The 20,677-nt window shown below is 57.9% G+C and overlaps 3 protein-coding genes across 5 annotated transcripts in view; all 3 read right to left on the minus strand.

The window, feature by feature from the left end:
* The window catches only part of AKT2 (AKT serine/threonine kinase 2), a 101,388-nt gene that overhangs the window by 72,973 nt on the left and 7,738 nt on the right, over positions 1-20,677 (minus strand). For 2 of the 3 annotated variants that reach the window (XM_063312440.1, XM_063312439.1), the window contains exons 3-14: positions 19,537-19,665; positions 19,018-19,129; positions 18,459-18,615; positions 18,032-18,163; positions 17,433-17,498; positions 16,948-17,016; positions 16,684-16,806; positions 16,418-16,546; positions 15,975-16,189; positions 15,273-15,360; positions 15,030-15,132; positions 13,458-14,920 (exon numbers count right to left, since the gene is read on the minus strand). In XM_063312440.1, the coding sequence (XP_063168510.1) occupies positions 14,841-14,920; positions 15,030-15,132; positions 15,273-15,360; positions 15,975-16,189; positions 16,418-16,546; positions 16,684-16,806; positions 16,948-17,016; positions 17,433-17,498; positions 18,032-18,163; positions 18,459-18,615; positions 19,018-19,129; positions 19,537-19,665 (1,403 nt within the window). In that variant the 3' untranslated portion in view covers positions 13,458-14,840. Of the gene's footprint in view, positions 1-13,457; positions 14,921-15,029; positions 15,133-15,272; positions 15,361-15,974; positions 16,190-16,417; positions 16,547-16,683; positions 16,807-16,947; positions 17,017-17,432; positions 17,499-18,031; positions 18,164-18,458; positions 18,616-19,017; positions 19,130-19,523; positions 19,666-20,677 lie in introns of those variants that run through there. The other variant, XM_063312441.1, reaches the window with a different exon arrangement.
* Positions 1,351-3,849, minus strand: TTC9B (tetratricopeptide repeat domain 9B). The gene is made up of 3 exons (XM_063312446.1): positions 3,399-3,849; positions 1,978-2,160; positions 1,351-1,634 (listed from the first exon to the last, which is right to left on the minus strand). Exons 1-3 carry the CDS (start codon positions 3,772-3,774, stop codon positions 1,552-1,554), a joined length of 642 nt encoding a protein of 213 aa, XP_063168516.1. The 5' UTR covers positions 3,775-3,849; the 3' UTR covers positions 1,351-1,551.
* Positions 4,993-10,960, minus strand: CCNP (cyclin P). The gene is made up of 9 exons (XM_063312636.1): positions 10,832-10,960; positions 10,216-10,311; positions 9,347-9,425; positions 9,007-9,113; positions 8,118-8,216; positions 7,594-7,749; positions 7,222-7,380; positions 6,812-6,990; positions 4,993-5,173 (listed from the first exon to the last, which is right to left on the minus strand). The coding sequence occupies exons 1-9, from the start codon at positions 10,958-10,960 to the stop codon at positions 4,993-4,995; spliced, it is 1,185 nt and encodes a 394-aa protein (XP_063168706.1).

Consider the following 20,677-nt stretch of genomic DNA (forward strand, 5'->3'; position numbering starts at 1 on the left):
TTCAAAACCAGGGCGTGGGTTTCAGGCCCGGGGGAGGGCGAAAGGGCTGCAGCTGGGAGCCTGACTATCCGCAGCCAGGCAGCCCAAGTCTCGCTGCCAAGGGTTGCCCGAAGCAGCTGGCCGGCCGGAGCAGAAACGGGGGCGGGGAAGCGTTTTCCCGCAAGGTGGAGATGCTGGGTGCGAGGAGGAAGGCGGCGGACTTCTCCGCTCGCTGCCCTGGAGCCGCCCCACGTGGCCGCGGGGTCGTGCTGGTTGCGCAGCTGAGGCGCGCTCGAGGCGTGCTGTGCCGTCGGTGTTCTTCACGCAGGGTGCCCGCCCGCGGGAGGACGAACCTAAGAGCCGGGTCAGCTCTTCCCAGAAAACAGCCTGACCGCTTGGACGCAACCGACCGGAAGCCGCTAGCGGCGGCGGAGAGGGATTTCTCCCCAGTTCCGCCTTCCCTGGGGCCGCCGCCGCCTCCTGCTGTTCCGCCGTTTTCCTCCCGGTCTATTCAGGCCTCGTCTTCTTCCAGCAGAGCCCCCCGCCCCGCCCCGGAGGGCTTGTCGGGCACGGCCAAGGGAAAGAACCCGCCCCGCAAATTGTATTTATTTATTTTATTTAATTTATTTTCTATCCCATCTTTATTATTTTTATAAATAACGCAAGGCGGCGAACATACAAATACTCCTTCCTCCTCCTACTTTCCCCACAACAGCAACCCTGTGAGGTGGGCTGGGCAGAGAGAGGGGGACTGGCCCAAGGTCACCCAGCCGGCTTTCCCTAACCCTAACCCGGGACTCCTGGTTTCTAGCCTGTTGCCTTAACCACTAGACCAAACTGGCGTATAATAAAGGCGGGATAGAAAATAAACAAGCAAACATCCTACCGGATGCCCCGAACTTCACAGGGGGGCGAGAGGGGCTGGGAAAGGGCGCAGGGCTTTGCGTGGCTTCGGGTGCTAAGGGCCAGGAGTGACTTCGCGGACGACCTGCTGCTGCTTGCGGGGGGGCGGCGGGCGGGCCCGAAATCCTTCAGCGGAGTCCTCGGACTAGAAGAGAAACGGAGCGAGGCGGCTCCTCCGCTTGGCCAAGAGAAGGCCGCCATTCACTAACTGTTCTTGGGGGCGGGGGACGTGGGTTTCGACCACTTACGGCTGTAGCCCCGGAACCCTCTGGCTGCTCCCTTCGCTTTTGTCCGCCCCCCCCCACCTCCTGCCCCCGAGGAGAAAGCTTCCGGGCCAGGGAGCCGCGAAAGGCCCTCGCGCCTCCCCCGAAGCCCTTCCCTTGAGGCTCGATTAGTCACCCGGCCCGCCGCCTCCGTGCTCTTCCCCGCCCCAAGAAAGGACTCGGCGCCCCAAAGGTGTTTGGCAAAAAGCTACATTCTCCAGCCCCGCAGCCCAGGGGCCGGTCTGGGCCAAGTTGTCTCTGGGGAGCATTGCTGGGACGGGCTGGCTCGGGCCCCGGCGGTTCTCCGGATCGCGGAGCGCAGCTGAGGCTTCGATCAGGGGCCCGGCCCGGCGCCCGGCAGGCTCGGGCTCGGCAGGACGGCGGGGCGGGGCGGGGCCGGTCCGCCCTACGCAGTCACCTCCTTGTCGCGCTGGTGGCAGCGGCTGATCTTCATCTCAGTCAGCTGGATGTAGCGGAGGACGTTGGTATCTGCCAAGGTGGAAAGGGACCCGTGAGCGGGCAGAGCGACCGCCGCTCGACCGGCTGAGGTTCTGTTCCCTGTGGCCGTTTCGCGGTCGGGAGGGGAAGCGCCCTCCCCTCCCTCCCGCCTCTGGCAAGGCGCGCTGCTTCCTACCGACTTCTTGCATAGACCTGGTCAGATCGGAGCGGCGCTGGCTCCCGTGCAAGGCCCCTGAGGGCCGTCGCCGTAGCTAGCCCAGGGCAATGCCTACTTCGTCCAGACCGGGGCCCTCCCAGGGACTGAGCGGCGCCTGCCGCGGGGCGAAGCGGTCTTTCCCGCCTGGCCCGGGGCCTGACCCGCGCAAGCACCCACCTGTGGGCTCGCGGCACTTGGCCTCCTTCAGGTACAGCAGGGCCTTGTCACAGTCTCCCAGGTGGTAGAAGGCGATGCCCGCGCGGTACATGGCTTTGAAGTTACCCTTCTCCTTGGCGAGCACCTTGAGGCAGTATTCCCGGACTCGCTCGTAGTTCACCAGCTCCGACTGCAGGAGGCAGGCTGCAGAGAAGGAAGATCCCAAACGACGAATTGGCGAGGGCACCCAGACACCCGAGCCTTTTCCAAGCTCCTTCTTCACCAGCAGCGGGCCATGGCATAGGCTGCGCCGCCAGGAAGATGTCAGGGGCGGGATGGGAACAGCACAGTCTGCTGGATCCAGCCCGGAGCCCTTTCGTACCTCAGATTGCAGCAAGTAGGAAAGGAGGAGGCCTGCTTCCCTCCTAGAGACAGGAGACCCCCCCACCCCAGCTCCGGTTAACCAAAGGTACCAGTTCTGCTAACTAGTGAGGCCGTTCTATGGCTCCCTGCTTTTTCCAAGACCAACTATTTGGGGTGCCCCCTTAAGCGGCGAGGGTCTATTTCCTCCTCCCCCCCCCCCAATACCAAGCTCTTTCCTTTCCTTTCTTTACTTCTTTTTCTTCCATGAGACAAAACCACTAAAGTTGCTGAAGTTCATTTCAGGCTGCAAAACCCACCTGAAACGATCACCACTTGCTGCCATTCTGCACACCAAGCGTGCAACAGGGAGGGCAAAATCTAACGGAAAGGAAGGACTCATCGCGGCAAAACCTCGCTTAAGTGACAGTGCACCCGGGAGACTCCTGAGGCTCCGGAAGGGACTTCGTGAGACTGCCAGCTGCCGGAAAGGTGGGAGTGAAGGAGAAAGCCGCTCCATTCCGTGCCCGTGGCCGGTCTGCTGCACCTGACGTCCAGGGCCGTTTCATAGCTGTTGGCCTGAACCAACCCAATCGTCATGGGACATGAGCCATCGCAAAGCACTTTGGGGTGCAGTGCTCAGAGGGTCAGGCCAAGCAAGCAAGGCACAGAACGTGCCCCTCAGCCACGAAGCTCCCGGGGTGTCTTCAGGCCAATTGCCTTCTCTCAGCCTGCCCTATCTTACCGGAGAGCCTTAAAGGTACAGTGAGCAGCTGGACTCCGTTGAAAGGAATGTGTGATGAGATTTCTTCCCCTTAGTAGTTTCTTAACTACAGGAAAAGCCATTTTTAATTGGCACTCAGTGTCTGAATGGCAACATTAATAAGGGTGGCACCTCTTCAAGCTTTGCAGTTGGCCTCGGGAAGAAGACCAAAACCAGCGGGCTCTCCGGACCTGGCAGGCAGCGGAGGCCCTTCAGCGGTGCTTGGAGGGGCCGGGGTCCTTCTGCGCCCGGCGGCGGGCCAGGACTACGCGGCGGCTTCCTTCTCCCTCCCACCTCCGCGGCGCGGGAGGGCTCTTACCAGCCAAGCTGTCGTAGCACTCGATCTCGGTGCTGTCCGCCTGCTCCCGCTGCTCAGCGGACAGGCGATGCCAGGCGACCAGTGAGCTGCCCTTTGCGGCCGCCGCCGCCTCGGCCTCCTCATGGGCAGCCGGCGGTTCCAGTCCCTTAAGCTGCAGCAGGGCTCGGTGGTACTTGCCGATGGCTTCGCGGAGCTTCTTCTGCTTGTAGCAGCGGTGCCCTTCCGCCTTGAATTCCACCGCCCGCTGGAGCTTGGCCTGCAACTCCTCCGCCGCAGCGTGGTGGGCCTGGCAGCCCCCCCCTCCGCCCGGCCCCAGCTCCAGGGCGGCTCCGCCGGCCTCCGGGCAGCTGTTCTTGTACGGGCTGCGATCTCCCATCCCCGCCTTCACAGGCCAAGGCCCATGCCCAGCCCAACGCCTGCCTGCGCCGGACGACCAGCCGGGAGAGCAGCTGTGATAAAGGGAGGGGCGCGGGGAGGGCCGCGAGCGCCTCTTCAGCACCGCGGACAGCGCGCTGGTGCATTGTGGGAAGCTCCTCCCGCGTCTGCACCAGCAGCCTGACCTCGCCTGGCTCGGGACCAAGCGCCGGAGGCGTCTCCGGGCGGGCGGGCGCGAAAGACGGCTGCCCCGGCCGAGGCTGCTCCGCAAAAGGGGCTGATGCAGTGCTGCGAAGCATCCGCCTCTCCGGCGATTTCCGAGCCGGTCTGCAAGCCGGTGCGTCCACCCGTTTGGAAAGCGGTGCTGCTTTCCAAACGGAGGGAGCTGCGGAGTCAAACAACAGGCCAGACGGACGTTTGCTTGCCTCTGGTGTAAAGGTGCTGTAGGGATTCAGTCAACGTTGGGGTGTTTGCAACTGCACAGTTAGCAACTGATGGCTTATTGCTGCGTGTGAACCGATCACACTAATGTTGGAATGGCTTCTGAGCTGCCTTGAATGTTATTGGCAGAGGTGAGTTCAAAGCCTCGGGGTGCCCTCCAGCATGGTCAGCCTCTAGTCGCAGAAGCTCCCGCCCAGCCCAGCCCACCCCCACCCCTGCTTCAAGCAGAAGCTTCCCTTCTGGGAGCAGCCCCTGGGGACTGAGCCGTGAAGCCTGCCCACCCCTGTAACTTAGTCTCTGGGGTCCTCCCAGCTCCTCATGAGGGAGAGGCACCCTGTTCTTCTGTCTATGGAACCCCAGGCCCGAGCACAGCCACAGGTCTTGCTGGAATGAGAAATGGCCCACAAGGGGTGTTTTGGGAAGAATAAAATACTTTATTAGACATATGAAGTCCCTTGCTTACCATCTTTTTTCTTTCATTCACTGGGGTGGTGGGATTGCCCCTGAACCTCCTCAGCCCAAGTCTCAAGACACAAGGGAGAGGGTCAGACAGACAGACAGACAGACAGACCAGCATGAGGTGGGAGAGCTTCTTGCAGGAAAACATATCTTGAACAAAGAAAAGGTAGGTAGGAAGGGGCACCACTTCCTGAATACAGAGTCAATGCCACACCCATATCCCACTTGTTTGGACCCTGGGGCAACGCTTGGCCTCCTGCGCTCACCATTCCCCCATGCAATAGGAAGGGACCGTTCAATCCCCCATGGCGATTCTCCTTCATGGAGTGGGATTCCCCAGGCAGCGACTCAAGAACTTAGAGGCAGCAATGGCAGGGTTGGTGCTGGCACAAAGCTTCTGTGGCCTGGAGTATTTCAGGAAGATGGCACGAAGGGTGGAGTTGGCTCCCTGCAGAACCGCCTTGGCCATGTACGGGAAGACAGCAGACAGCTCCGCCTCACTGTGAGGAGAGAGGAGCACTTGGGGGGCCCGCCAGAACTGGGGGATCCCCCTAGCTGCTGGCCTCCAGCTTCCTCGCTCTGGCACTCTGGCTCAAAAAGGGTGTGGTTCCCCCCACGTTGCAAGCTCAAGGTGACCAGTGGTGCCATAACACAGGGCCCAAGGGGCTGAGGCACCATTTGAACCAGAGGAAAAGCAGGAAGGCCCAGGTCACGCATGGCCACCGCAGCGCTGCAATTGCTCCTTTGGGGACAACATGGGGAGTGGGCTGTGGCAGCCAAGGCCACACAGAGACTTGCAGCGGGGGCAGCTGATCTGGCCTTCCAGCCAACTGGCATCCCACCCAGGGCGGCCTCCAGCTGAGCAGCCAGCAGAGTGGGGTGTTGGCCTCTGAAATTGAGCCCTGGGAGCAGCTGTGGGCTGAGTTCTCTTTCACCATGAATCCCAGTCTTCAAAACAATCACAACATCTCCAAGAGTGTGAAAGTGCGCCACTGACCGAGATAATGTGGTAGAGAAGTAGAGTTACCACAGTTTGGAAAGGCTGCTGTCTGAAGAACAGGTTTTGCTCGCCCAAAACGTATCGTAATGATCCCTCTCTGGGCAATCTAACAGAGACCACCTAGGGAAAGTTTCGTTCCCAAACATTCAGAGGTCCCATCTTTTCCCTTCCTTTCTGCCTTTACTTTTTGCCTAAATGCCGGGCAGGAGTCTTCATCAGACAGACGGATGAAGCTTTCTCCCAAAGAAAACTGCAGTGGCTGGGTTGGGTAGCTGCAGCAGCAGAAATCAGTCGCTGGGAGGAGGTGGCAAGATCCCATCCCACCCTGTGAGTGGGAGGGGAACCTTGCTCCATGCCAGATCACTGAGGCAAGCCTGCCAGTATGATGCCTGCCTGCCCACCTGCCCAACAGAAACAGTCTGTTCAATCGTGTCCGATTCTCAGAGACTGCCTGGACGAGTCCCTGCAGCTTTCTTGGCAAGGTTTTTCGGGAGCAGTTTGCCATTGCCTCCTTCCTAGGGCTGAGAGAGAGGGACTGGCCCAAGGTCCCCCAGCTGGCTTTGTGCCTGAGGCAGGACTAGAACTCACCCTCTCCCGGCTTCTAGCCGGGTGCCTTCACCACTGCACCACACTGGCTCTCTGTTTCATGTAGTTGGTTAGGAACGCAGAAGGTGCTTCTGCCTTTCTCTTGCTCATTCGTCAGCCACCTCAGGATGATACCAACCCCAGCCCCATCTCCACCACTTACTAACTGAACCCATCTTCAGCCTGTTGCTGTCAAAATGCCCCAATCCCTGCAGCTGGGGGAAAGCCACAGCCTGTCTCGCTGGGCTGCCGCTGATCCCCAGAGAGTCCTAAGCAGCCTGAGGCTACACAGATGGCAACGAGGAAATGCAGGGAACCACAAGGGGCATGAACCTTCTTGGGCCATGCAGGAATTAAGGCAACAGCCACACACACACTTTCCATCCCTTCTGGCATATGAGGGAAAATACAGCCTCACATCAGAGGCTTTGCTTTAAAAAGCTAGGAAATAAAGGAGGGACAAATTATTTGCACCCCAAATTATTTGCACCTCCACTATTTCTCAGCACCATCACATACGTTCCTTGCGGCACATGCCCATACTCGCTCCTACCTGTACACATGGAACGTTGGAAAACATTCTTTAAGTGCATCCACGTCTTTGATTTTGGCTTCACATGACAGCTGCTGTGCCAGATACAAAGCAGCAAAGGACAACTGGGCAGGCTCAAAACACAGACAGTCCACCTCCATCAAAGACACTTCCATGAAATAGAGGGCCAAGAACTGGACCTGAAAAATCAGTGGAAAAGTGGTGAAAAAGAATGCTTGCTGCCTCCCACCACCACCCTGACAGGAGTAAATCACTGGGAAGGGGGGCTCCTGGGTCTGCAGAGGTGACACCTCTCTCTCCTGCCCTCCCACAATGCCAGGGCACACTTGACCCTAGTACCACTTGGGAACAGCAACTGGTGACCGTGTGTGTGGTCCAGGGTCCCAGCTGGCCCACTTTGGGACTTTCACCTCCAAGGTGCAATGGGCCACTTCTGCCAGTAGGCGGAACAGGTGGATGGGGTTGGCGTAGTGCAGCTCAAACCTGAGCTGGGCCAGGATTTTGCGTTCCATTCGCAGAAGATCCTTGTGGCTGCACGAGTCCTCCATCATGAAGCACAGCTGGGCTGGCTGCAGGAGATGAGGGAGCATGCTTGTGCCTTATCACCGGAGCGAGCTTCCTGCGTGATGGGTGGCCATTCCCGGAGAGGTGTGATCCCCCCTTCCTGCCTAAGAGGCCAAGAACCCAAGAAGGGCCGCTGGACCAAAGCAGAGTGGGTGGCTTCAGCTGCCCCGGGTCTTGGGAAGGCCAGCAGCCACTCTCCGAATCCAGGGGTCTCTCACCTCTGGACAAGTGTGTTCCTCCAGTTTGCAGGCCAGAAAGAGGCAGGTGATGCTGAGGAGCTGCAGGCGAGGGATCCTGACCCGGCCTGCTTTCATGTAGGCGTTCATGAGATAGACTGCCAGGTAGAGGGTCTCGTCTGCCAGATTCAGATATTCCTGGGAGGGGGAGGAGGCAAAGGGGGCAGAATCACTGGCAGCAAACAGATGTGCATCAGGGTGATGCCTCCTCCCTGCTTCTGGATCCAACAAATAAGGCCAGGAAGGCGTAACATGGGCAAGGCAAGCAAGTTCTGTCAAAAGGGCTTTGGATTGTGTGCAGGAAGATAATTTTTGACCAGAGCAGCTGCCAACCTGCCTCCCCTTGCTGGACAGCCAGTGTCAAGCTCTGTCTCTCCTACAGAGCCCCCAGATAGTGAGGCTTCCATGAGAGGAGACCCTCGAGACCATCTGGGCCCTTCTAGAACTGGCTGCAAGGGACCCCAGTCCCACCACCCTACTCCTCCCATTCAAAGCCAGGAACTTACATGCACTTGCACCAACCAGTCAACAAGGAGGGCTCGCATCTCCACCGTCACAGACCGCGGCAGGTCAAAGCCCTGGAATGCATACGATGGCTGTCTCCGCTGTGAAAAGACAGGAGTTGCAAAGGTGGCCCCTGCAATATCCCTTCCCAGCTCCCTCTACAGGGGCCCAGAAGCTGGGCAGGACACAGTCATCTGGCACAGAGCACTGGTTGGTTGGTCGGGCAGGCTGGGGGGAGCGGGTGGACTAGCAAGATGTTTCCTGGAACGGAACTGACAGGGAGGAAGCAATGTCTCCCTTCTGCTCTGCTCCACACAGGGCGGGGCTCCCTTGGCAGCCCTGTGCTCTCTGCCAGGTTGCATGCCAAGCGGTCACGGCAGCTTAACAGGTTATATGTATCTGATGACCACCACATGATGGAGACTTAGACCCCCTTGGCCAGGCAGACGTGCCATCACTGCCCAGAGGCACCCTGCAGTCATCAGCCCGAGGGATCAGCAGGGCACTCTGCTCTTCCCCAGTTGATGCAATGCCAGACCTGCCACAGAGTGTGGTGTATACATGAGATCATTCCTCCTCACCCCCACCCCCCGCAGGGATGAATTTCCCAGGACTCCCCATTGCTGCTCCCCCACTCAAGCCCTTTGGGGTCATCAGCACCTCACCTCGCTCTCTCGGCAGAAGTGTTTCAGCCCTGATCAAGCCAAGATGGTCCCATCTCTGACTTAAGGTCACCAAGACCGGCCTGTAGCCATCCTCCTCCATTCTGGAGGACAGCCCCCCTGCTTTAATCGGGGTCCCTGCAGTGAATGTGATGAGTCGGCTCCCTCTGAGCTCGCCTGGCTCCTGGGTGCACGATGCCACTGCCAAAGTTCCAGTGCTCCTGCTCACCATCAAGCTGCTGAAGATGTCGAAGGCGTACTCCCTTTCCAGGGCCATGTCCATCCGCAGCATTGCCTGGGACAGCTCTTCCGCCAGGGAGAGCGAGGCTGGGACAACTGGGGACAGAGGAAGGGAGACTGTCAGGCTCCAGCGGCACTGTGACTCATCAGCCTGAGGGATCAGCAGGGCACTCCGCTCTTCCCCAGTTGACGCAATGCCAGACCTGCCACAGAGTGTGGTGTATACATGAGATCATTCCTCCTCACCCCCACCCCCCGCAGGGATGAATTTCCCAGGACTCCCCATCGCTGCTCCCCCCTCAAGCCCTTTGGGGTCATCAGCACCTCACCTCGCTCTCTCGGCAGAAGTGTTTCGGCCAGAGCTCGGGGGCAGGCCACCCCCCACTTCTCGGTCTCCTTTTCATAGCTCTCCAGGCCTTTTTTCTGGAAGGGGAGAGGAATCAGGGCACCAGAGCAGTGCCAGGAGCAGGAGGGAAAACCAATGGGATGGGGTGGGGAGAGCTCCCTGCAAAGCCCAGGCAGCCCCCCCACTTTGCACACAGACCTGCTTCTCCCCATCACGAAGCAGCTCTGAAAGGCCCAGGTCCTCTCCCGCAGCCCACCTCCTTGGCCTGCTGCCTCTGATGCTGTCCAGGGCAGGATTCTGTGCTTTCAACCCAACCTGGGACCCAACCCTGACCCACTTAGGCCTCTGAGCTTCTCACCCGATCTGATGGGTTCAGGGCCCTGCTTCACAGAGGCACCTCAAGCAATTCCTTCCATGGGCAGAGTTCCTTGTTGCTCATATTACACCCAGTGCCCCTGGCAATTGGCAGCTTAAAGTCTCCAAGGGGGAGAGGGGAGGATTGTGGGATTTTACTCCTACAACACCTCCACAGCTCAGCTGTGTAAAGTAGCTGAAACCTGCTTTTTACCATGTGCAAAACAGAACGTTTGCCTCTGGGAGCAGTGACAGGTGGTCCCACATAGGAGAAGGTACGTGAAGATGTGGCTCGCCATGTTCTCTCCCTGGACCAGCTGGGTGCCTGCCCATGGCCCCCCTGCAGCCCCTAACCCAGGTCTGTTAGTGTAATGCAATAGGATTGATTCATGCTAACACCAAAATAATTTCCATATCTGAAGGAGCAGCTTCAGGCTGCAGAGGGCCCTTGCCCCTTTCTTCTGCCAACAAGCTGCAGGCACCAAGCCCACAGTTCACAACAGGGCCAGAACCCACCTTCCCAGGTCCTTTTTCACTGCTCTGACCTTCGTTGTTCTTGCTTTTCAAAGGCTCCCGTTTCTCATCCACCTGAAACTGAGCAGCATTAATGGAAGGGGGGGGGGGTTAAAGGAACACACAACCCATCAAACTCCCTTCTTCTGGGTGCACCCCCGTTCCACCCCACCAGCCTGTTTTACTAGGAAAACTTCTCAGGTGGCACAGATTCCAGGGGCACCCGCTAAGTCAGCCCTGGTGGTGGGTAAGAAAAAGGACTATGCTCCCAGGAGACTGGAGACGGGCTCTCCATTCCTCCAGTCTGAGCAACCCAGACAGGCTAGTCGGAGAGCACTTTGCAGCTCAGGCAGAAGAGTTTACAAAGGGGTGCTCAGGCCTGTTTGAAAAGGTAAGCAAAGGTCCGGGCCAAATAATCGTCCCTCGCAAACACTTCTGCAAACCCAGAATGGTGAAAAATAGTGGCAACAGGTCCTCTCTTAAAAAGAGGACAAGAACAGAATTTCTGCAACCACCTCCTTCACTGCCCGTTCCCCAACACCTCGGGACTGCTCAGGGCACCTGCATGGCACAGGATCCACCCCACAAGCGATGCTCCTACCGAGAGCGCGCCTCTCTGGGGTCTCCTCTCATGCCGCGCCATGGCCTCTGTCTGGAAGCCCCCAAGGCTGTGGAACAAGACAGGAGGGGGCTCAGCTCCACCTGGCTGGAGCGCCAGAGGAGTCCCCATCCAACGCCCAGGCTGGCTAAATTGGGGCTCATTAGCAAAATGAGCCACCAGTGTGTGGACTGGGAGGTGATAGGCCAATCCCTGCAAGGGAGGAACCCTTTTTATGGCTCCAAGTTAACCTAAAATAAAGTATCCATTGCAGGATACAACCTTTGGATAGCTTTTCAAAAGACCGGGGGAAATCAAGGCAGGCAGCTTTCGAAGTACACCAAAAACTAATCGCCAAGAGGCCACTTCCACAGGATGCCATCTGGACAGCAGTTCCTGAAGAGGCGGGGGTGACAGGGTCTGCCAATGCTGCTGAGAGGCATCCCGTTGGTGAGATGATGGCGGGGCGGGGCGCGGCAGTCCTGTGGGTCGCTTGTTTCAGTGCCCCTCCGTTGGCAGGAGTGGCTGCTGAGCAGCAGTAAAGCAGATCACCCAGAATTTAAGATTGCAAGAGAAGGCCAGGAGCAAGGGTGGCAGAAGTAGGCAGCTTTGTTGGGACTCCCTGGACAAAACACTCTCACCCTGGTGAAAATGGGGCAAGCAGCTTCCTCAGAACAGCTCTGCTACCTGGGACTGAATTTGTACATAGATGCAAGCTACAATTAACAAGAGCTTGTGTGTTTTAAAATAGTAAGGCGTTTTAATTAAAAAAAAAAAGATGGAGACCACACATAACCAAGAAATAAAATCTTTTATTGCTTGTACCGTACAAATCTGAGGGCAGAGGAAGGAAATTCCATGGTTTACCAAAAAAAAAAGCCTTTCCAGTTTTTGTGCTTATCAGCCACGTTTACAAAAACACTCTGGCAAACTTTATTTTACAAATTGAACTCAGGATCTCGAGACCTGTCCACGAAAGGCCGGAAGTGCTGTTAGTTTCCAGCAATGGGGACAAGAACGGGCAGGGGAAAAACACACCGTGACAGAGTGGGCGCTTCAGTCTAATCTAAAAGGGGCAAAATTAAATTAGTAAATCTGAGCAAGGACTGCAGGAAGTGTGAGAAACTGTTCTTTCCCCATCCCCAAGTGTTGTGCTGCTGTGCGTTCCTACCCAGATACCCCCCCCCCCCTTCAGCCCTGCACAGTCCAGGGCACAAGGGTCGCCCCACATAAGCTGTAATCGCAGCTCCTCCTGAGTGCCTCCTGAGCTGAACGCATCTGGGCGAGCATTACAGCCATATGGGGTGCTGGGGCTGCTGGCACTTCAGGTGTGCTGAAAGGAAGGCCTCACGGTGGGGGTCTGGAGCTCCCCCCTCCCCACCCTTCTGCAGCCCAGCTGAGCTCTCAGCTCCTGGGGGGTCCAGAGCAAGGCCTGTTGAGCAGACATGTTTGAGCGAAGCCACCCTCGAGGCTGTGACACAAAGGCAGGTGCAATGGCCAGGCCCACAAGCAGGGACGAGGGACAGCAACTGTGCTGAGGGGGCCCTATAGCACCTTAGAGGGCATAGGGCAGTATGTCATCTTGGGCAATCTCAGTCCGCTTTGCCTGACTTGGAGCCTTCGAGGTTCCACAAGCACAGTGGCTTTCAGAAACATCGGATCACATCGGTGGTGGTGGTGGGCGGTTGCTCAGGTCCTCCCAACAGAGGAAGAGTGCAACCTGTGAGAGTTGAGACTTGGGAAGTGAGATGGCTGTTGGCAGTCGAATTCCCACCCCACCCCACCCCACCCCACCCCCTGAACTTGTGCACAGAAGACACCCTGTGGAGCCCAGGGTGACTGTGTGATCTGCAGTGGTCCCTGGGCACAGGCAGGGCGTGGGAGCCCCAGGTCCGCTGCAGTCGTGAAGGCTGCTGGGAGGGGGGTGGGGCCCAGGCAGGCCTGAGGTCTCCCCCTGTCCCCTCGGCTGAGTCCACTGGGGACCTGCCTGAGACTGCACAGGTGGGTGGGAGGGACTGCTGGCCATACCAAGCTGGGGGGGCCCTTGCCACTGCTCCGGCGTCCACAGCTTGGGGGCACTAACCACGGTGGGCTGGGGTGGCCCCTTTCCCTGAAGACCTGCCACCCTTCGCATTGGGGAACTCTCAGCCAGCTGCAGGAAAGAAAGTCCGCGTTCTAAGCATGCTTGCTGGAGGGCCAGTGGCCTTCCACCTTGTGGCAAGACTGGCCTCCATGTGGGCTACTTCCAGGTCCTCGTGGCAACTCAGCTGAGTGGCTTCTGTGCTGGGGAAGGCCATTCCACAGACGCAGACTCCAGAGTGCCCTGGAAGAAGCCAAGGGAGACTGGCTCCAGCCTCCATGGCCTTGCCTGCTCCTTTGCTGGACAATGAGCTGCAGCTCTGGCCCTCAGCGTGACCCGAGCCCTGGCTAGGATTGGCAGGGCAAGGCCAGCCTTAGATTCCAGGACCAGTGCTGGTCTGTCCTGGCAGCAGAAGCACCCTGAGCCAGCCTCCCGTCCGGCTCCCCAGGTCTGCCTGTGGCAAGCACAGGCTGTGCCTTTCCTCAGAGAGTCTTGGGCAACTCCATCCTGGATGGGGCACAAAACCGGGCAGGCCAGCTATCATTCTACTGCCTTGGGAATTATTTCAGAGTTGTCCTGGAGGACCAAGGAACAAGCCAGCCTCCTCCGCGCAGGGCCTGGAAGAGAAAGGGTGGTGTGGAACAGGGGGGAGGAGACTCTCCCCAGCACCCAAATGCTGCAGGCCTGGGACTCTGAAAGGCTGTGACACTGCCTGGCCAGCAAGCCTTGCATCCTCCCCAAGGCATGAAAGGCACGGACTCCTCCACGGCCCACCAGTTGCAGGAGGGTTTGCCACTAGGAAAGGCCCCAGGGGCTTGCCTTACCCGCAAGGTCAGAAATGGGAGTGGCAGGGACTGCTGGGGACAAGCAAATGATTTGGGCCACGGATGAGGCCTTCTTCCATAGCCGAAAGAGGGAGGAAAGCACAGCTAGGGCACCCCAGGGCCGGGCCAGGGAGCTTGACGATCCACCAGGTTACGAGGAAGATGGCCCCTGGCCAGCCCCGTTCCAGGTGCTGGCGGAGGAACGAAGGGACGGGGGAGCCAGGCCTGACCCCACCTTGTTCCATAACTCAAGGCAGGCGAAGGTTTGCCCCGCCATCCAGCGAGGGCCATTCCCGGGCCTTAGACATGGCAGTGGCAGGCTATCATGGGGCAGGTGGGTGCAGCTGCTTTCAGGCCCCCTTGGGCTGCTGGCATCCAGCAGGAAGAAGGCTCAGAAAAGGCTGCTGCTCCCATGTGGGCTTGGAGGCGAGCTCCCTCCTCTGCTATTTGGAGGGTGCCTCAGTTCCTGACAACAGCAGCTTCTACATACATGACTGGGGAAGCCCTTTCTCTGCCCCCCCCAAATGTAAGTAAGACACTGGCTGCCTCGCTATCAGCCCCAATGGGCACCTTCTGGCTACCGTCCCACAGAAACAAATCCCAGGGGCGAGGGGGGCGGACTCTGGGGGCTCTGCCCTCCTTGCGAACCACGGTGCCAGGGTCCTTCACACTCCAGGCTCCTGTTCCCAGGGCGGCAGCCCATTCAGGAGGCAGCAAGAAATGCTCCCCTTCCTTCACCCGGCGCCCAGCGCAATCCTTTCCAAACGGTCCCGTAGCAGGGCCCAGCCCTCAGAAGCTATCAAAGCACACCAAAGAAATTTCCACATAAAGCTCAGCTGTGGCCCAGAGGCAGAGATGTAGAGGATGGCTTGGGGGCGGGGACACAAGGGCACAGAGTGACTCAGCTGGTCCATGCAGCCACCTGGCCATGGCAAGGCCGCCTCTGCCGCCTGACCGCAAGGGCCGAGGGCCCAGGGTTGTCCCCTTGGCCCCCAGAGGCTGGGAAGCCTGGGATCAGCCAGACAGGGCGGTCCCTTGCCACTCTGAGTTCTGTGTCTGGCCAGCCCCACGGCCTCTCTAGCAGGTGCACCACAGGAGCGCTGCAACGCTATTCCCGTATGCTTGCGGAGTAGGAGAACTGAGGGAAGTGGGTCCTCTGGTCTGCATCCAGGGGGTCTACGCTGTCATCTGGGGACAAGAACAGCAAAGCCTGTAACTTCCCAGTGAAGCCAACACCAAAGAACTAAAGGCCGCCCCCTGTTTGCATCCCCGTGGAGGAGTAAGGCCCTCTACTCACATCGGTCGGGTGGAGTGATGGTGATGGACTGTGCTGTGAACTCGTCATCAAAGTACCGAGTGTCGATTTCAGATGTAACCTGGGGCTTGAAAGGTGGGACGAGCTAGGAGGAGAAGCAGCCTGCTCAGTTCACACCCTGGAACCTTACCTGCAGCCTCCCTGCCTCCTGATCCCCTCCACCTCAAGAGGGGAGGAGGTGAGTCGCTCAGGCCACCTGCAGGCCACAGCAATGACAGCGCCTACCTTCTTCTGAACCACATCTTGCCAGTTAATGGCGGCAAAGAACCGGTGCTCCATCACCTCCTTGGCATCGTTGGGGCCACCCCCCAGCCTGGGAAATAAAAGGTTTGGTTAACATCTGGGGGGAAAGACTGGGGTGTGTGCGCACACGTGTACTCAAGGGCATGTGCTGTGAGGCCCAAGATTCAGCAAGAGAGGACAAAAGTCTGCTGCTGCCTGTTCGAGGGCTACCGGGGCCTTAAGGGAAAGGGGGGTGAATTCCAGAGCCCCTGGGGGGGAGCGGCAGCTCTTCCCTCCGCACAGCTGCGCTGCAACACCTCTTCATGGCATCTTTGACCAAGAGAAACGTGCTCACCTTGCACGCGTTTGTAGAGAACTACACGCTAAGCATCTATTTCAAACTCCAAAGCAAAGACGCCAACTGTAATTTATTCAATATGCCATATTCACGCAAGCTATGGCTTTGCCTTTGAATCTGGCCATGGCACCAGCAGATCCAGCTCTCCAGCATTTCTAGCAACCCACCCCAAAGACCTGCGACTTTGGCAGCTTAACCCTTGTGCTTCCCAGACAAACGGACTGTGTCCCGGGCAATCGAAGGCTGGGAACTCCCTGGCCAGCTCCATGCAAGTTCCCAGCTGTAGCTCCTGCTTGGAGGAAGCACCCCGCCCCCCAGCCTTTGGTGGCCTGGGACACACTCCTCACCTCTGCTTGGGGTCCTTCTTGAGCAGACCAGCCAGCAGGGCCTTGGCTTCGGGACTGAGGGTGCGCGGGAAGCGGATCTCCTCCATGAGGATCAGCTCAAAGAGGCGCTCGTGGTCCTGACTGTAGAAGGGGAGGCGTCCACACATCATCTCATACATGACCACGCCCAGGCCCCACCAGTCCACGGCCCGCCCGTAATCATTGTCCTCCAGCACCTGCAGGGGGGAGGCAGGAAGAAGAGGTGAGACACGTAACATTTGGGAGCAGGTGCGTCTACAGAGCCCCAAGGAACAGGCTGTTACTGGCAGCCCAGGCAGCTGAAAGCCAGGTCTGCCTCATGCCTTGCAAATCCTGCCATCCCACGTTTGCCTTGGCCAAGAGAAGACAGCCCTGTCCCCCCGCTCCCTGCTGGTGTGGGGTTGGAGCCTCCCTTCCCCCAGTACCTCTGGGGCCAGGTATTCCGGTGTCCCACAGAAGGTCTTCATGGTGGCACCATCGGTGATGCCTTCCTTGCACAGCCCAAAGTCTGTGATTTTGATGTGTCCATCTTTATCCAGCATGAGGTTCTCCAGCTAAAAGGTACAAAGGCTGTTGGGCCCCAGCATAGAGGAGCTCCCCGCAGAACTGGCCCGAGGACTGCCCGCTCAGACCCACAGGGAAGAGCGGCAATGTAGTGAGGTGGTGCCCTGCTCCACAAGGGAGGGTTTACCTTGATGTCACGGTAAACGACATCCCGAGAGTGGAGATACTCCAGGGCAGAAACTATCTCGGCCCCGTAGAAACGGGCACGCTCCTCTGTGAAGACGCGCTCTCTCGAGAGGTGGAAAAACAGCTGAAAGGGAAGGCGGGGTCAGGGAGGAGCAGCTGGGCAGGACGCCGGACCCAAAGCTTACTCCTGCCCCCAGCAAGCAAGAGGCAGCCACTGCGAGTGGGCGCAGCGCCGAGTAAGGGACTCCTCCTGGCAGACACGCACCTCCCCTCCGTTGGCATACTCCATGACGAAGCAGAGGCGGTCGTTGGTCTGGAACGCATACTTCAGAGCCTAGAAAGGCGAGGAACAGAGCCTCCCCTCAGAAACGGCAGCCCTGGAGAAGCACCCCTCCTGCCTGCCCACGGCCCTGCAGTCCGAGAGCCAGGCCTACACGCACGGTCCCGTTATCGTTCTGCGTTTGCATTCTGAGATGGCCTTACGGCTAGTTAATGCAGCAGCAGCACCAGACCTGTACCTTAGAGATGCTCCCTCCCGTGATGCCAAACGGTGTTAGAGCTGAGAAAGCACCAGATGGAACCCAGCAGGGCGACAGTGTGGGCTCTCGGGGGATCAGCCACGGACTTCTACTGGCCCTGGGCCCACCCGCTCTGCTCAGCCCCCAGAAGCAAAGCTTGGATCTGTTCTGGTCAGCGGGGAACTGTCCCAAAGTTCTGGCTGGATCAAGGCCAGTCACCCGCGGCATGTACCGTAAGAAAGGGGTGCCTGGTGTTCTGCAGCACTCGGCTCTCCGTGACGGTGTGGGCCACTTCATCCTTGGAAGAGAGAACAGTGTTCTTACCCAAATGAGCGATTCTCATGGAATGCACCTGAGCTCCGTTATTCACCTCCCATTCAGCCTGGCTCTCTAGGTTTCAGGAAAACAGCAGAAACCTCAGCGATAAACAGGGGCTAGGAAGAGCCACAGCCTGGCGGGTGTAAAGGACCATGCCCTTACCCACCCGTGGCTGAAGCAGGCAGCCATCCTCAGCCAAATGGCTAACTTCTGTGGGGGGGGGCTCCTTTGGACCCACTCTTCCCTCAGAAGAAAGGGGCGGCAGAGAAAAGGGGGTTCCCCAAAGCCCCAGGATCAAACTGTCTGGGAAGCAGTGGTAAATATTCATTTACAAAAGCTCCCTTCTTTGGTCACAGTCGCAGAAAATCCCAGCTTTCCAGGCAAAGGGAGAAACCCAAATGGGTTTTCCACAACGAGGCTTTCTGAGGAAGGACTTGTCATGCAACGCTGACCTGGGCAAGCCACCTCCCCATTCTCCGTGTTCTGCTCCACAGGCCCTGAGCTTCCACCCACCTTGGCAATTATGACCTTCTTGCGCAGAATCTTCATGGCATAGTAGCGGCCTGTGGCCTTTTCCCGTACAAGGATAACCTTCCCAAAAGTACCCTTTCCAAGGAGCTTCAGGTAGTCAAAATCACTCATGGTCTGGTAACAAAAGGCAGAGGGAAAGAGCGTACTGACCAAGCTCATCACCCAACTGATCAAACCTTTAAGATAAAATTAGCCATTACAAACCCATAGCCACAACTGTTTTTATCTATTGCTCACATTTATACAGCCGCCTACCTCACACAAGGCGACTCTGGGAGGTGTACAACAGTTAGATTAAAAACAGTGAATAAATAAAAAACAATCATTAGGAAAAGGTTAAAATAGTTAGACAGCATCACTAAAACCAGCCAAGACCACCCTACTCATGCCGTACGTTTCCTTCCCTTACCGCCTTGGTTCTGGACTTGGTCACAGCCACTTCCATTTCCTCAGCCCCCATACAGTCGCTGGGGGAGCCACACTTGTAGTCCATCTGGTCTTCCTCTTCTGGCTCCTGGTTCTTTAAGCTGTTGGCCACCATCTGAATTGCCTGGATCCACTCCTCCCTGGGGAAGACACAAGAGTGACCTGCACAAACCAACACTCAGGGTGGAAGGAGCAGGGAGCACTGAACCATTCTGAGGTTTGCAGGGAAGGGCAGCATAGGGCCCACAGTCTCAGTTACAGGGAGGCAGCTGAGATAAATTTACGTGTCAGTTCAAGACAGAAAGCTCCCCTGCTGGCCAGGGAGCCTCCAGGGTCAGAAAAACTGCATATTTCTGGTGCCCAAACACCGACAGTGACCAAGGGATTGCCACCTTGATGCAGAAACATGTAGCAGGAGGGGAAACTACCCCAAAACGCGGGACCCAGGGAAATGGGGCAATCCTCCACCTCTGCGGTCAGCATCTGAAAGTGCCCTTCCTGCTCGCAGTGGCCAGAGCACGGTCTCAATGCAGCACGCTCACCTTTCCTCTGGGGAGTCCACATGGAACGTCCGTTCAATGACCGTGGTCCACTGCAAGCAGCGGATGATAAAAGTGTTGGGACGGGGTCGCTCTGCTTTCATCAGCTGGCATTCTGGGGAGGCAAGAGAAAGAGGAAAGGGTTCTTGTGTTGGAGTTTCCCCCAGAGAACCTTCCCAGCGGCCCCCTTGGCCCCAGCCACTCGCGCCTTAAAGCGAGGCTCCAGGTCCTTGCCCATTTCCACTGGCTGAGACCTACACAGGCTCCGCTAGAGCAGCGCCTTCCCCAGGACAACCACCTCCCTGGCCTTCTCCGAGACGGAGAGAGACAAAGAGAAAGTGAGGGCCATTGCAGGGTGCCCATCGCTCACACGGGCAACTTCCCCTGGCAAGGTGGGAATGACCCATCCAAAGCCCAAGCGGAACAGGAGTCCCATCAGGAATCCTATGCCAGCCTCCCTGGAGATCCAGGAGAGCACCACGCCCTCACCCCACATTTTCCAAGCTAACCTGGGTAACGAACCTGCCACGGAGAAGTTGTTCAAGGGGGGTGCGCCGAGATCTGCTGCTTCAGGCTTCTCCTTGTATCCAATGAAAGAGCCATCACTTTTGAGGAGGAAATACCTGGGTCTCCAGGTTTTGATGTATTCCCCTGCAGAGCAAGCCTGGTGTTATCCAGATGGACACGCATGCCCAGCCACCCTCCTGCCAGCAAATGGCTTTTTGCTCTGCTTTCAGTGACCGAACAACTCAGGCAGACATAGACGTATTACCCCATCAACAGTTATATGCAACCCAGTGCCCCTGAAAGCTCCCACCTTTCCTAAATGTCGGAACCGGTTTTACCCCTTTGAGAGCAAGGAGAGCAACCAAGTGCCGTGTGTGTTACCTTGCCAGATGCAACTCCTCACCGGGTCAGGCAACTAGCTGAGGTTTCTGTTCCATCTGCTCCTAAGACAGCCCTCCGTCAGCGTGGGAGGGACACCGTTCCCTGGCAGCCTGCGCAGCCTTTCCCTGCCAACTGCCTCCTGTTGTTCCAGAGTCAGAACCCACCCTGACTCTGGGAAGCACAGCTCACTGCGCCGAGGTCTTTGGGGAAGCTACTTCTCCTGTCCAAGCCCCCCCTCGGCAAAGGCAGGCCAAGGCTTCCCCCAGCTGAGTTTGCCAGCCTGGCCTGGCCAAGGCAGTGCATCCAGGACAGCAGGGAACCAAAATAGCCGCCAGGCGGGCCTTGCCCCCACCCCCTGCTATCTATATTTGTCTGTGGTGCTCCAACCCAAGGATGGGACAAGGGGAAGCCACTCAGGGGAGGGGGAGGGGGACCTGCCAGGAGAAAAAGAGCTCACGCCAAGCTTCGTGGCTCTTGTCACAATTCCGTTTATTTATTTTGGATTGTCCTACACCCAACCTTTCCTAGATGGTGCAGACAAGCCACCGGAACACAGAACAACAAATGTGGCCGAGGATACAACCAGCTACAAGTACAAGAACAAAACAGCAGAAAGACGTAAAAGCACCACAAGCCTTTCCTACAAGCCTGCAAGGACTGTTGGGTTTTCTTCCCTGGGACTGGAAAAAATGCAGCCCAGGCTGGGCGCCTCTCTCCAGGAAGGGTGCTCCACAGATGGGGCACCACCACTGACAGGTTGCTCAGGGCCCCATGG

Source organism: Candoia aspera, chromosome 10, assembly GCF_035149785.1.
Source record: "Candoia aspera isolate rCanAsp1 chromosome 10, rCanAsp1.hap2, whole genome shotgun sequence".
NCBI lineage: Eukaryota > Metazoa > Chordata > Lepidosauria > Squamata > Boidae > Candoia > Candoia aspera.

Bases quoted from the DNA above. Each gene is read 5' to 3' on its own strand.
- TTC9B (XM_063312446.1), bottom strand. From the start codon at position 3,774: ATGGGAGATCGCAGCCCGTACAAGAACAGCTGCCCGGAGGCCGGCGGA. The intron at 2,161-3,398 runs GTAAGAGCCCTC...CCTTCTCTGCAG, and splicing joins GTGCTACGACAGCTTGGCTG to CCTGCCTCCTGCAGTCGGAG. The intron at 1,635-1,977 runs GTGGGTGCTTGC...CCACCTTGGCAG, and splicing joins CAAGTGCCGCGAGCCCACAG to ATACCAACGTCCTCCGCTAC.
- CCNP (XM_063312636.1), bottom strand. From the start codon at position 10,960: ATGGGGACTCCTCTGGCGCTCCAGCCAGGTGGAGCTGAGCCCCCTCCT. The intron at 10,312-10,831 runs GTAGGAGCATCG...AATGCTGCTCAG, and splicing joins CCCAGAGAGGCGCGCTCTCG to TTTCAGGTGGATGAGAAACG. The intron at 6,991-7,221 runs GTGAAAGTCCCA...CTGATTTTTCAG, and splicing joins TGGCCCATTGCACCTTGGAG to GTCCAGTTCTTGGCCCTCTA.